The sequence below is a fragment of the Athene cunicularia genome (genome assembly GCF_003259725.1).
Source record: "Athene cunicularia isolate RWA chromosome 5 unlocalized genomic scaffold, athCun1 chr5_part1, whole genome shotgun sequence".
Classification (NCBI taxonomy): Eukaryota; Metazoa; Chordata; class Aves; order Strigiformes; family Strigidae; genus Athene; species Athene cunicularia.
Window position 1 is genome coordinate 36384623 of NW_020799101.1, and position 14506 is coordinate 36399128.

Below are 14506 nucleotides of genomic sequence, written 5' to 3' on the forward strand. Positions count from 1 at the left end.
ACAAGAGTTCACCACAACCTTATTTCAGAACTCCCCCGCCCTCACAGCTTCTGTCAAAGCTGGATTAAGTGACTGAGGACATCTTCCTACCACAAATGCTGTGCTGTCTTGCTTTCATTGCATAAGATCCAATCATTAGTAGTCATTAGATAAGTGTTGATAGCATGGAGTGGTGAAGCTGCTGTTTTACTTCTTCCTTGCTGGATCTTTGCGCTCGGGTGTGCCGTGTATTGAAGGTAGCCTGTATGAAGGGCTAATGTGGAGCACCTTTCTGTCCTGTTCTCCTTGACTCTGCTGGGAGCATGAAGGAGATGATGAAGTATTTCTGAAGGGGGACGCTTTGTCTTTAGCATGGGTAGCTGTGGCATAGTGCTGTGTGTACTGCTAAGTGCCTTCTGGGGCTGGGGAGTCTGTTTTGAGTTTTTTCACCCAGATTACATGCACAGAAGATGGTCACATTCATTTGGCTCCACCAGCCTAATCTGGGCTGAGAAATCTTGGCTGGGGCAGTGTCTATGCAGAGCTCTAGGTAGAGTGGTTCCTTGCTGCTTGTGGCAGAGAATGCCTGATGATAGTGGTGTGCATTTGGCTGTTTCCTCTCCTGCAACCTAGCAAAGCTGGGCTTGCTTAACCCATGGGACACTTTGGTCCTTCGTGTCAGCAGAGATTTATGGTAAGGATGCTTGTGGTAAGTTCTAGAGGAAGAGTTACTTCTTTTTGTGATTTCTGGTGTTTTCAAGATGTCTATATAGTTTCCCCTAGTGGCATGATAGATGTCATGTGATCTGGTTTATTTTGATCCAGCAGTTCTTTCCAAGGCAGATCTCACAATTAAGCTTTTAATTGGAAGTGGACTTGCACAACAGCTGCAGGATGTAGGGCACAGTTTATAAAAATGCTTCAATGTCTACTAGGAAGAGAGGAGCTGCTGTGAAGGTAATGTAATGATTCCTTAGCAATATAGAGCTTGACTGTTGTTGCTTTTGGTTTGCTTTTGCTGCTTAATACTTTACCATGGAGATGAGATACTGAGTTTCCAAAACATCAGTTTCAGTCACTTGAGCTGACAGAGGCTAGCGTGGTATGTGGAGTGCCCTGGGCAGCTAAGCCATTCCCATTTTGGCAATGGTAGACTCAGGTGCACTTATAAAGTAGGTGATTTACTATGATATACTGTATTGGCATATAACCTGTAGATGTGCAAAAAGTCAATTTCTAGAATCCAAGACTTCCTGTTAGATAATTATATCCTTTTGGAAACAATGCCTCCGTTTGGTGTTTATATTATGAGGTATTACCGCTCATCATAGAGGCAATTAAATGCTTAATTCTTTCATAGTTAGCTAGAGTGCAATTAGTTTTTCAAAGATCAGATCAATAAGTAGAGCATGTTGATTTCTAAAAATATCATGCATACACATGTTCGGATTCACCTCTGATTTTCATGGGACAATCTCCAAGAGCAGTGATAATGCTTAGTATTCCAGCTTCAAGTTGGGGTATGCTACCTTGTGTGTAGGGTGGTGGGAGTAGCTTTTTTGTTTTCTTTTATCTTTTCCCTGCTATGTATCAGACATAGATGACAGGAAGGTGTCACATTCTGATGGGAAAAATGTGGTTTTATTGGTTTGAGATCCTTGTTTGAGAAACAAGGACTGGACAATGTCATGACAATGATTAAAATTTGCTACGCTTTGGATCAGGGCTTAGCAACGTTTGGAGTACTAAAAAGCTCTAAGTGCTAACACCAGCACTTCAACATCTGAGAATCTCTAGTCTTAATGAATTTTCAGTGTGTCTCTGTGAGGCTGGTATTATTAGTGTCATTTTGCAGACAAGTAGATAAAATAAAATGCTTGTATCAGCACATTCAGCAAGCCAGAAAAAGGCAGAAATAAAATTCAGCAATGCTAATGTTTCAACCTGTTTATGACCCACTATCGTATACTCTCTTTTGCTAGAAAAGAGACTACAGGTAGCTCACACCCCCCCCCCTTTTTTTTTTTCCAGTTGGGTTAGGCAGCATAAAAGTGAGACATTATTATGCAACATATAAGTGTGCATGTGATACTTGAAAAAATGGTAATCAGATAAGTTGCTAGGCAACAGTACCCTGCCTTCAATTACCAAAAAGCCAGTGAATTTGCTTTCATGATGTAACATGTGTTCTCTACTTCTTCATAAAGCAAGTGTAGGTGGAGTTTTGTAAGAGTTGCTCCTTTTTAACTCACCTCCTGCTTAACTTGCCATATTGTGAGGTCAAATTTGATCCCAGTTTTAGAGAGAAGCATTCACAGAACCTGAAATCAACAGAAAAAAATGTTAGATGATCTCTTAAAGATAGGTGCATGTAAGTGTATGTGAGTAAATAACCATTCCCTCTCATGGATCTGTTGGGTTTTGATGCTTCAACAGCTTACATAAAGTAGTCTGTAGCTCATCTTTGGAAACATGAAAAATAAGAAAATGGGTGAGAGATTTATGTTAAAAGGTAGATGGCAGGGATATGTGGCAAGCTGTGAGAAGTCCTGAAACACTCAGTGACCCATTGGCCCAAAAATGTTGAGAGCTGCAGTAAAGCATGAAAACCTGAATCTAAACCCATCTGGTTAATTTTCATTGCCTTAGCAGGAACAGAATGGAAGGAACATAAGCAGGGATGAGTGTACACAGAGAAAAAAGTGAGAATCTAATAATCTAAGACAGATACAGCAGCACAACAGCACAAGGACATTTGATTGTGTGTTTGTTTGAAACCCAAGTTTGTTTCTTTCTTTTCTTTTTTTTTTTTTTTTTTTTTTAAATTTTAAACATTGCAGGATAACAGCAACAAAAAACAAAGACTCTTGGCAGTTACCCTAAATGCATTTCTGGTTTTGGTGATAAATAGCCACAGAAGCATTTGCAGATACTGTAGTTGTATGGGGGTGCAGGCATCTGCAGCTTCAGCTGCAAGCCTCTTCAGCTTTTGGGTGGTGGCATGGCTTTTGAAAGAAATCTGACATTCTGGAGGTCTAATGTGCTTCTCAAGGCTTTGCCAGAAGTTTTCAGTAGATAGGACCCACCTGAAGGTATCTGGGAAAGGATGCACCTAACCTTGGAAATCACATGTTTTCCTTGGGTAACTGCAAGTTGTTGCTTTACAGAGTTGCTTTTCCAATTACTTCGCTGTTGTTGTTACAGAGGAGAAACATTTACTTTTCCGGAGGTGGGGACTCTGTATCAGTGCATGTCCTGGGTATCTCTCTGAGATAACTTGGTACTTTTGGGAAGGAAATTCAGGCAAACCTACCATGTTTTGTGCTTTATCTACCAGTCTAGGTTCAGAGATGTTCAGATCCCAGCTGATCTATGTACAGGTTCAAAAGTCCTCATCGAAAGGCGTGTTGGGACTTCAGTTGAAAGTGAAATCCGCATCACCCTCCAGGTAAGTCTTGCCAGAGCAGGGTGAGTTTCTGAGAAGAGAGAATTCTCGATTTCTGTTTCCAAATTTAGCACTTTCTTCCTAGGACAATCCCAGATAACTCATGGAGGAGTGTTGTGACTTAGTTTCTCTGTTGAACAGTTTATCACTAGGTTGTTGCATGGACCTGAGCTTTCTTTTTTGGAGCATTTTGAAAATTATGAAGTGTAAATACTAAAATAGACAGTTGAAGGAACACACAAGTAACCACTTCCCAGTCAGGAATTGGCTTTCCTTTTTGTTTGCTTGTTCTTTGTATTCTCATTTGATGAGCACTACTGCTAAATTATGCTAATATGAGGTCCCAACCTGCTGATGCCAGGTGTCTGTGTCAGAGGAACAGTCAGAGCATGGGCAAAGGCTGTTTTGGGAAGCCTGAGTCTGGCCTAGTATTGGATTTTAGATTTTAACTATTTCGATATATGCAATTGAATGGTCACACCACTGTTGTTTGTTTTTTCCCTACTACAGACTTTATGCATTTTCAATCATTAGTATTTCAACACAGAAAGTTCTTTTATATACAAAAGAAAAAACAAATCCCCTTTTCTGTACAGCTTAAGCATTGTATTAATCATGTGAGCTTTAAGGTTGAACCTTTATCTTCTGCTCCACCTCTTTGCTCGTGTCTGTTACGACTTAGTCTTTGCTAATTAAAGAAAATAATAATTGAAGAAACTCTTCAAGTGTTGATACATAGATATGGTTTCTCCAGGACTTTGAGTTCATAGAAAGGAAGTTTTTTGTGAAAAAGGAACTTCTGCTGGGCAGTGGCCTGTGAGCCAGATCTGAGAGGTGATAGAGCTGAGAGCTAAGAGGCTTTAGGGTAGCATGGGTGTAGTAGTCAAAGGGCTGATTAGTTCCTTGGTCTGGCTCCTGGTGAAACCCCATGGGTGGTCTGAGTGCTGGTGCTGGGGAAGGGGCTGAATTGAGTGGGACTGTGTTGTCCTAAAGTGAGATTGGCTTGAAGCCTTGTGTAATGTTCATCTTTCTGCACGGAAGGAGTTGGGAGTGTGTTGCAGTTGCTTATATGATTTTTTTCTTTATTATTGTACAAATCAAATTACAGACAAATAGATCTGTAAAAAACATTCTCGGTGTTCTTGCGATTTTAGGGAAATGCTTTTTAAAATTTTGTTTGCATGTGTCTGATAAATAGTTCAGTAGAAACTTATCTCCAACTGTGACAAAATGTGCATAATAAAAATAGAAGACGTGCAGATAATTTTTAGGAACATCAGCTTTAGAACAACTTATACCAGATTTAGTTAACAACCAAGTTCTTCCCCAGTTTGATGTACAAATACCTAGCTGTTAAAATAGCAACTGTATCTCATGATGAGAGACTCCAAAGTAGATGTAAGCCTCAGTGCACAGACAGAAGGTGCTAAATGTGTTTCTATAATACCCATGTTACATTGATTTAATTAGTGGTTTTATGCTATTCATTGCTCCGATAATCTTGGTGGGAAGGTTTTGTTGGGGGAGGATTAGTTATTTAATCTGCATTTTTAATTGGAATGTTTTTGTAGTTCAGTATTATCTAAATAAAAACAGTGTAGGTTTTTTGTTCATTTTAAAGAAAAATGTTTCTCTTGAATTCCTGTTGGATTTAGATGCTCAAAACATCAGAGATTTATTAGGAAAATTTAAAGATCCCATTTGTTACACAGTCTGACACATAAATGTCCTTGCTCTAACTTCTTCACATGCAATTAATCCAGAAAAATGCTATGTATAGACAAGCCCTCGGAGTGTAAGTTCTGTGAGGGTTATGTGAATATAATGTTAGATACTTGTGTGTTGAAGTTGGCACCTCAAGGCATGACTTCTGTGAAAATCATGAGTGTGGCATCCTAAATGTCAGTGCTCGAAGAGAAGTACAGCCCCAGCTCATGCGCTCCGCTTGCTCAGGTCATGCAGCTGTGCTGTCTGAGCCCAACACAGAGGTAAAAGGCAGTCGGGTCACTGGAGCAAGGGGGGAATAGGCAGCGCCAGTGCACCCAGGAGCAGGCTGGGGTGGCAGGTGGGTGGCAGTAACAAGGGCCTGCTTACATAAAGTCCATATTGTATCCCAGAGTGGGGAAGGGAGAAGAAGAAAAGTGTGATGATTGGAGAAATGAGGAGGAGGGGAAGATAGGGAGGCAACGCTAGGAGAGGGAGGATGGGGATGAAAAGGAGTCAGCAGTGAGGCTCACTTCAAAAATTGGGGGCTTGGCTGGGAAAATAGAGATAAATCACTTAATGGTAGACATTTCAAGGGTTAACTGAGGCCTTGGCTGAGATGGTAGCAGTGAGGAACCTTTGGTTACTAGCTCTCGTGATGTTGCTCTGTGTGTTTGCTGTGGCTGGGATCCAGAAGGACAGGGGAGAGTCGAAAGGCTCAGCGTCACCAGAGGAGAGGCAGCTGCCAGGGAGCCACCCTGGGCAAGGGGCAGGTACAGGTGCTCTGCGTGGGACTCTGAAGAAGTCAGGTCTTCCAGGGCCCAATGTACCAGAGCTAAGCTATCCATACACATAGTTTTTTCAGTGTTTAAAGCCTCTCTTATGCTGTGTTTCATTAAGATTAAACTGTACCTCTTTGGTTTAGGAAGGCTGGCTGTTTGGTGTATTAGTTGTCAGTCACGCACACCTGGTCCAAAAACGGCTGGCGTCTGAAACGGCTCAAGACCTGCTGGAGGCAACTTGGTTGACCCACGGATGCTGTGAACCAGGAGCTGACCAAAAAGCGGGAGAGCTCCAGGATTCCTCCCCAGAAGAGGTAAGGACTGGAGGGTAAAACTGGTGGGAGTGCACTCGTAGACCAGAAAACCAGAGCAGTTCTCTTAGTACAGAGCTGACTGTGTTGTAGATGGGACCTTTGAAATTTAAATATGTAGAGTGCATAAAGGATGATCAAAATGTGAAGTTATTTCAATCGGTTCAAACTGAAAGTTGCTTTCTGGAAGTGTAAGATTTCCATTTGCACACGTCACCCTTGATTTTTGTCTGCTTTGAGTCACATCTTCTGATTGCTTATAATTTATATTGCCAAACTTACTTCAGTGTTATTGTCTCTTTAAAATCTCACACTCGGATAGCCTTAGGCAGTTAAAACAATCAGGACAGTGGAGCAGCATCTCTGAGCTAAACCAGAGCAGTAGGTAAAGAGCAGAGGGTTGTTCTCTCTGGTGGTAAAGGCACAGGTGTGAGTCGGATGATGAGGAATCTATTCTTGGCCCTGACAAGCAGTGCAGTCTCTGCACCTGATTTACCAGTGTGTTACTCTACTAATTCTTTTAGGCTCATCTTGCCACTCGCCTGTATCTGTGGCAGTCTGTTGCACAGAGTGGATGTAAACTGCTATCAAATTTGGAAGGGTGATTTATATCCTGGAGCGAAATGTTATATTGATCCTGGTAGATGGGCTGGACATTGTGGAACCAGAATGACAATCCCCAGACCCTGCAGCATTTTCAGAGCGCACTGTGTGGAGTCTGCTGTGTGGTGCCCTAACAGGAGGTTAAGCACAGGTGCTCTGATACAACTTGCAGCAGTTCAGGCTACAGTATTGTTTTCCCTTCTGTGGATAAGGTTTCATGGATAGGTCATGCACAGTGCTTTATCTCTAACTGGGAACTCACTTTGAATATGTAGGTGCTACACATATAAAATTCAGATTCATGGAGCACCACCCTCCCTCAGCCTATCCTGTCTTGGGTGTCTCATTACCTTCTCTTGGTCGTAGTGCCCAAGAGGTTCTGTGCTAGAGTACTTTGTTGTCCCACCCTTGTAGGTGTGCTTGCTCTGATAGACGCCTGTCCCTCTCTGAGACTGAGGAGCAGACCCAGTCAGCTGCTGAAGGGAAGCAGTAGACTTAATTGTGGCAATGCTAACAGTGTGGATAAGCAGGGCCAGCTGCTGCCTTGAGCTCTGACTGTGATCTTGCTGCCCATTGTGTAGCTGAATGCAGGGCTTCAGTTGGTCAAAAAGTGTCATATACTGAGCAGTAAAGTTCAGACCAGTGCTGCAAGGGTATGACAAAGCAAGTGTTAGCAGCTTCCTGGGAAGGGATGGACCGAGCCTTGGAATGAGTCCAGCTGTTTTGTCAATGATGCAGCCATGAGTACTTCTGAAGAAAGCTGTGTCTGGCAAGCGCTCTGGTGTATGGTACTATTGCTGTGAGTAGAGCAAAAGCTGCTTATCGCCTGCCCTCAAGAACCATCAAAGGAAGCGCAGACTTCTCCTATTACTGTTAAAACAAAAACTGAGCGCCGTACAGGCACAAGAAAACATAGATCCATTGGCAGCAGAACAAGACTATGAATTATTCATTCCTTCATTGCCTCCTGTATGTTCCATCCACTCAGGCTGTTCAGGACGCTGTCTGCTGAGATGCAGACAGATCTGCTTCCAAAGCCATGGGGACACGACCCTGCTGACTCTGATCACCACTCCGCTCAGCTTGTCCTCCATGAAACTGGCTTGCGCGTTGTTGTGAGATTCTTGAGGACACAGAAGTAACCTTTGATCATCCTGTGGGCTGTTGGTAGGAACTCTTGTAACACCAGTGAAACTGGGATGCATCTGGTAATGCCAGCCTGGAATTGGCTGTGAGGTGAGGGCAGCGAGTTAGAACCAAGATGGAAGCACTGACTGCTCTGGCCCATTTTGCAAAGGGGAGGTAGGGGGCTGCATCTTTTGTGTAGTGCTGCTTTGGGTTTTGTGAGAGAATTTATACTGTGACAGTTTGTTCCTAGCTCTATCTTGCTGAGAAGCCAAAGAGTCATCTGCTAGAAGTTCCCTGAGCACAGGCAGGATTTTTCTCTCCATTTAGAGTGCTTTAGTGGGGAGGAGTGTATTTAAATGGCTGTTTGGGAACATCTGTGACATAGCTAGTTTTTCTCAACTTGTTTACTAGTGAGCATTTATCTAGGTAATGGTTGTCAATTGGCAGCTAAAGTTGAGAGGGACTGAGGCCTTATGGAGCTGCAGAGACTAAATTCACCTCCTATTCTTCCATGAACTGCTCTGAGCTCAGATAAGAGGTGCCTGGTGTGATAGAAGGTGTTGCTGAAGATTTGTTTGGAAACTGCCTCAGCATAAAATGCATATAGTTAGATGTGGAAGGTTTTTTACTCTTTTTTTTGCTTTTTCCCTCCTGCTGGTTGGTATGAAGATTCCTTCAGCCGTTTCACATACCCAGGCTGCACAATGCCATACTGAGCATTTTCCCCATTTTCCTTCTGCATCTTCCAGAATTGCTCTCGGCTATTAGGCTTTTGCTGAGACATCTTCAGACTTTTAGTGTGGGAAAAGTTACCTGAAACTAGGAACTACTAGAAATATAGACTATACTATAGAAATTAGGGACTTCTTAAAGCAAAAGTTTAACCCTTGCATTTACAGCTGTCTTGTAATGTGCCCTACCCCATTTTGAGACCACTTCAAATGTTCTTAAAAAGCTTTGAGGAAAGGAAATAAATGATACTTCAGTCAAAACAATACACTAGAATGTGTCCAGAACAGTTTTCAGCTTCTTACTATGCCAGCTAGATGGATTTGCCCTAGAGTGAGTCACCTCTGGAGTTGTTGGAAGCTGTGGAGGCTAAGATAAAATCCCAGACTGCATTTGAAGAGTCCTCTCTGAAGTGGTAGAAGCATCCTGGGAGAAAGATTGCTCAACTGGGTTTGAGAGGTGGGGTAGGTTTCACAAAAAGGGCTCTCAATGAAGAAGTGGTTGGTCCTGAAGCGGGTAAAATGTGTTTGTCCTCCTGTGGTCTTGACAGAAGAGAGAAGATGATGAACTGGAAGAATACTTTTACTTTTTTTGTGGTTTTTTTTTTTTTTTTTTAATCAGAAGAAGTAGACTAACAGAGCAGGCGATGAATTTGTGGTTTCCATAGTGATGTATCTGGTGAAGCTTCTGTACGGCTGAGCTTCGCCCTCACTGCAGTCACACTTGAAGAGTATGAGTATTCAGCTTTCCTGCCAGGGAAATGTAAATATGCATCAAACACGGAAATGGCTGAAAATGCAACTGCATGTTCATGATTTGTTATGTTTGCTGTTACCTGAATATGTGGATGTTGGGAAGCTCGTCTCCATTATGTCTTACTTCTCCTTTATCTGTTGTCTTGCACTGAAACAGTGCATCAAACTGTTGTCATACCACAGTTCTTGCTGCACTGGGCAGTGATATTTAACCTGTATCCTTTGCTTTCTCTCATCCATCCATACACACACATCCCTCAACACTGATGTTTGTGACACTCTGCTCACCCACACTGATTTCAAACATGCACGGATCAAGAAACATAGACCTAACTCTTTCAGGGCATGTTAACTGATGAGAGCACCACCCTGTGAAACTTGGAGCAGTGTACTTCATGCTGTTCATAACCATCACTTCACTTGTTCCTGTGGGCCACAGAAATGGGCTACATGTGAGATTAAATCATGGTTTATTTTAATGAGCATTTTGAGAGTGTTTTAATAGTCAAAATGTATTACCTTTGGGGAAATTTTTGCATATGGAGAGAGCTGTTTGTGACCGAATAGTTGAATTTGACAGCCTTTAAATCTGGCTTTCAAAATGAGTATCATAAGTTTTCAGCATCTCAGGAGATGCATTTTCAGTGGGTCACAGAGGTAGAGGAAGGAAAATGCTCAGTGTGATTGCTGGATGTACACATCAGACTGTGAGGCATGTACTAGTCCTGCACACCCACTTGCACAGTCCAGTCTTAGTGAGTCATGGGCATTTGTGCCCATCTTCTTCCTTTTCACTGGTACTGCTGCTGGATGCTTCTCTTGCTTGTCTCCCTGAACAAATCTCCTGTACCTTCAGCATTTGTTTTGCTTGTCTGATGGATGTAATGGGTCATCTGTTCCCATTATAGAAAGGAATGTTAATTATTTTCAGAAGGCTAATTAGGTTGCTAATGAGAAGCTCTACTGCACTAATATTTCCTTTAATTACTCACTCTTAAGTGCTGTACAGAGAAGCTTATTGAATATGCTGTTAAATACAAATGCTTGTGTCTGGCTTAGAGATGCACCTTCAGGCTCCCTGAAAGAAATGCTTTGATAAACTTGGGAATCGTGTGACACAGATGACTGAGCAAATGAGACCAGTGCTGAGAGCTGCTTACTTGTGCAGCCTTTTTGACTCTGTGTGAATTCAGTGCTTCTGCAAGTGACTGGCCACAGTTGCTCTCTGTTCCAGTTTTGCTTGACGGCTTTTGGCAGTATCGGTAACCAATTGTGCTACCTGCCAAACTAATCTATAGTTAGATAGTTTAGTCTAATTAGTCAGATGGCAGCCAGAGGCACAGAGAGGTGGAGTGACTCATCCAAGGTCATGTCGCAGATCATGGCAAACGTGTTAGTAAAGCAGATGTTTTGTCAGTTCTGTGTTAGTGCGCTGCACTGTTTGGCCCCTTGTCCCTTTCTTAGGGCCAGCACACCTCACCACAGGACTTGCATCGGTTTGCTTTGTGAGGCAGTACAGCTGCTCAACAACCCCATCCATGTTATCCACCTTGGCGCTGACTTAGGAAGGTCCTTTTCCTTCTCCATCTCAGTCCTGGCTGCCACTTTTCACCCTTTGTTGTAGAAATCTCAGTGCCTTTTAAAATTGCTCTGAAAGCGCTGCTGTATTCTAGATGATATTTTAATTTCCTTACTCACAGGATGAGAGGTGTTGGGGTGTATCTCCAGCATCCCCTGCTTCTTGAGTGCTGAACCTTCATGCAGCTCTGCAAAAGAGCTTCACTTTTTGGCAGCATCCTCTATGTCCAGTCTAATTCCTGAGTCTGCTCTTAGCCAGACTGTTAGAATTCTTTACCTACCATAGCTCTAACAGGGAGGATGGTGAGGGAAGGCTGCTGAATGGGAGCCACTTCCAGGCATCAGAAGATGCTCCCTATGCTTATATACTGATCATCATAGACCAGTTGGAGAAGGGAGGAAGATCTGTCAGTGTTGTGGGTGCAGTGCGAAACTTCCTATGTTGTACTGTGCTGTCAAAGTGTCTAAGTGCAGGTGACTCTGAAGAGTGAGTTTGGCATAAGAAATACCCAAGAGAGACGTGTCTGAGAGACACTGAAGATATAGTGAAGCAAGTTGGTTAGCTGCATATGTTCTAAGTTAGTACAAGCCTATGCACAAAGAGCTCACTTGAAAACTGTCAAGGGAGCTATTTTGAACACCTTAGCATTGCTAGGAACTGTTGTGCGAAGTAGTGGAAATCGTGCTGATTTGCATAGGTGTGACAGGTTTGTTGTTGTGTGTATCAAGACTAGTTATACAATGGAAGCATATTTAGGTTGTTTCATTCATGGTGGGAGATAAAAACTTAAATTCTTACTCAACGTACCAACAGTGTATTGCTTACTACCTAGTGATTGTCATAAAAGTCCTTACATGCTGCAGGTTTGTACAGAAAGGAATGGACAAGCTGGCCAGAATGTGTGCCTCCAGGACTGTCAATAGTAGATGCATGATTCAGGCATGAAAATGACAGCTCCTGAGCATTTTATGTAAGCAGGGACAAGATAACATATGGTGCCTCTCTGGTTCCATTTGCTATGGGTCACCTGATGCTCTGTTGGGCAGATTTTAAAGATGGTTTAAAAACAATTTAGGGTTTGGGGTTTTTGGAGAGGATTTTTTTTTTTTGGTGGCCAGTGTGAGCAGTATCAAACCGTTTTACTTACAACTGAGGAATACTTTTCTAGTCTTATCGTGAGATAGTTCCCAACACACAGATGAGAACTGGCATCTTTGAACAGCTACCTCTTTGCCCAGAGGCATGAGGTGCCTGTTGTTGCCTGGAAGAAGAACAAGATAAAGAAAAAATCTCATTTGATAAGACCTGAAATTAGCCTGTGTAACCTTGGGTATTTCACTGAGGTGGATAAATCAGTGCTGTACATGCTTTAAACATCCATAAATAGGTACTGGAAAGGTGCAGGAATGACAGCATCAGGAATGCTCAACGTCCACTTTTGTCTCTGGGATGTGCCCATCTCTAGCCTGCTTCATAGGCTCTAGTAACTACAAATGGGAGCCTGAGGAGACAAAGCTTCTAATGAAGGTACCTTTGTTAAGTGCCTGAAATTCGTGAATGAATTTGGGCGCCTGTGTGTGTGAGGTGGAAATATTTATATGAAATTCAAAAGCTGGTAAAACTGTGTCATGCAAATAATTAATTTGTTTGAATGGTATCATGTTGCAGTAATGGTGTAAGGCAGATTACTGGAGGCTGAATCTCGAAGAACAAGTTGCTACCAGAGGTGTGTTTCAGTCAGTGAGAGCTCAGTGCCTGCACAAAGGAGGGATCAGCTCCTCAGTGCTTAACTAACAACTGTGCCTCCTAAAATTGTTTAAGCAGTTGTTTAGAGTATATCTTTAACCTTTTATCTTCAAGAGATGGCAAAATAAAAGCTGAAAACATAGTCAGGAGTTAAGGGCAACACAAATGAAGAGGCAGAAAGTCCCTGGCAGAAAATAGTGTGACCCTGGGAAAGCCCTGCCCTGTTTGGGAGCTCTGTGTCCAATCATTAATGGGGCAGGACACTCTCGTCACCCCTGGCCAAGGCCATTTGTCTAAATAGAGAAGAACAATTACATGGTAGCTGGGTAAAGCCTTAGGTTACAGTTCAGTGGAAAGAAGCCAGTTGAATTGCTATTGCATTAATAATCTTCTACTGCTGCATGAGTCTCCAGGATGGCAGGCTTGCCTCCGTGCTGCAGAGGATGGCACAGCTGTGGTTGGGTTTTTTTTTTCTAATTGTGCTTGTCAGGCCCCATGGGTAAACGGTCCTTCCAGCCAGATGCAGAGCGCAGTAAGCTTCCTCTGACAAGTTGACAGAAATTGGTGGAGGCTTGGTGCTTAACAGAAAGAAAAACTAATTATGGGAGGTGTTGAGAACGAGCTGAACTTCATGGATGGGAAGTCGTGGTCTTACCACTTCCTATTGCACGTTCATGTCTGCTGTAAATGGCTCTGTAGCACATAGCCTGGTAGATACCATCTCTTCCAGTGTTTCAACTGAGAGTGTTCTGTTCTGCGTTTTGTAGGATTTGGCCACTAGGCTTCCATGAGACTTCAAAAATAAGCATCTTCTGGGAACCAGGTGAAGTATGTTCAGCTTGGTATTCCCTTCTCTTCAAAGATCAAGAGCAATATGGTTTTCTAAGAAGAGTTACTATGTTTTGCTGGGTGAACTAATATTGCATGGGGGTGGAGGGGGCAGTAAGTTGCAGATATTCGGGCTGTCTTTGGCCTTGAAGCTGTTTGAAGATGAGTATCAGGTTTCTGTCTCTGATCTGACGAAAGTAGTAAGATTGAAGTTACTAAAACCAGTCTGGGTCTGCAGTTGTTATTTCTCCCTGGCATAAGCATTTTGCTTGTGGAACCCAGCAGTAGGGAAGGATTGTGCACATCACAACCCCAGCTGGACAGAGCCACTGGGCCACTGACGACTCCTCCTCAGCACTTGTGTCCCCACATGTTCCTGAGGCCCTTGTATGACCATCAAAAACACTTTTGTAAGGGCAATTAAGAGTTGGTGAAAGATATTGTCTGGAGTGTCCAGAGGGACATCTGTGCTTTTGTAAATGAAAGAGAAGCTCTGGCAGTGAGAACATGAGCTTTCTGTGTTGTGCATCAACATTTATCTGTTATATGTTCTGGAGTTATCTGTTCTGGAAAGAGCAGCTTCCAGAGGCAAGTAAAAGAATCCAGAGTCACTTGGTGTCTCTTTTAAAATGGGCAAGGACCTGGGCCAATTAGTGCTTGTGTTTGGGTTATGAGGATATTTTGTCAATCATTGGGAATTAAACAAATATACATGAGAAAAAGCAAGGGCTATGTGTATTTTGGAACATTTCTTCTTGAAGCCTGAAAACCAGAATAGGATTCTGGTTTCTAGATCTGCAGCAGCAGCCAGTAAGAAAGATGACATGGTATGACACGTTCTTTGAGGCACAGGCTGTCTTTTCATATGTGTTTGTACAGACCTTGATTTACTGACACCTGGCTGCTCCTTCTGGTAG

General features: G+C 42.8%; 2 protein-coding genes across 9 annotated transcripts in view; both read left to right on the forward strand.

The window, feature by feature from the left end:
* The first annotated feature begins 664 nt into the window (after window positions 1-664).
* TMEM229B (transmembrane protein 229B) overlaps window positions 665-14506 on the forward strand; it is a 33012-nt gene continuing 19170 nt past the window's right edge. The window contains exons 1-3 of one of the 6 annotated variants that reach the window (XM_026849000.1): window positions 665-673; window positions 3317-3427; window positions 6054-6224. In XM_026849000.1, the coding sequence (XP_026704801.1) occupies window positions 671-673; window positions 3317-3427; window positions 6054-6224 (285 nt within the window). In that variant the 5' untranslated portion in view covers window positions 665-670. Of the gene's footprint in view, window positions 689-825; window positions 937-3316; window positions 3428-6053; window positions 6225-7812; window positions 8061-9025; window positions 9141-13562; window positions 13585-14506 lie in introns of those variants that run through there. The other 5 variants (XM_026848998.1, XM_026848999.1, XM_026849001.1 and 2 more) reach the window with 5 other exon arrangements.
* The window catches only part of RAD51B (RAD51 paralog B), a 451378-nt gene continuing 443007 nt past the window's right edge, over window positions 6136-14506 (forward strand). For all 3 annotated transcript variants that reach the window (XR_003398462.1, XR_003398463.1, XM_026848994.1), the window contains exon 1: window positions 6136-6224. The gene's annotated coding sequence lies outside the window, so the exon portion shown is untranslated. The remainder of the gene's footprint in view (window positions 6225-14506) is intronic.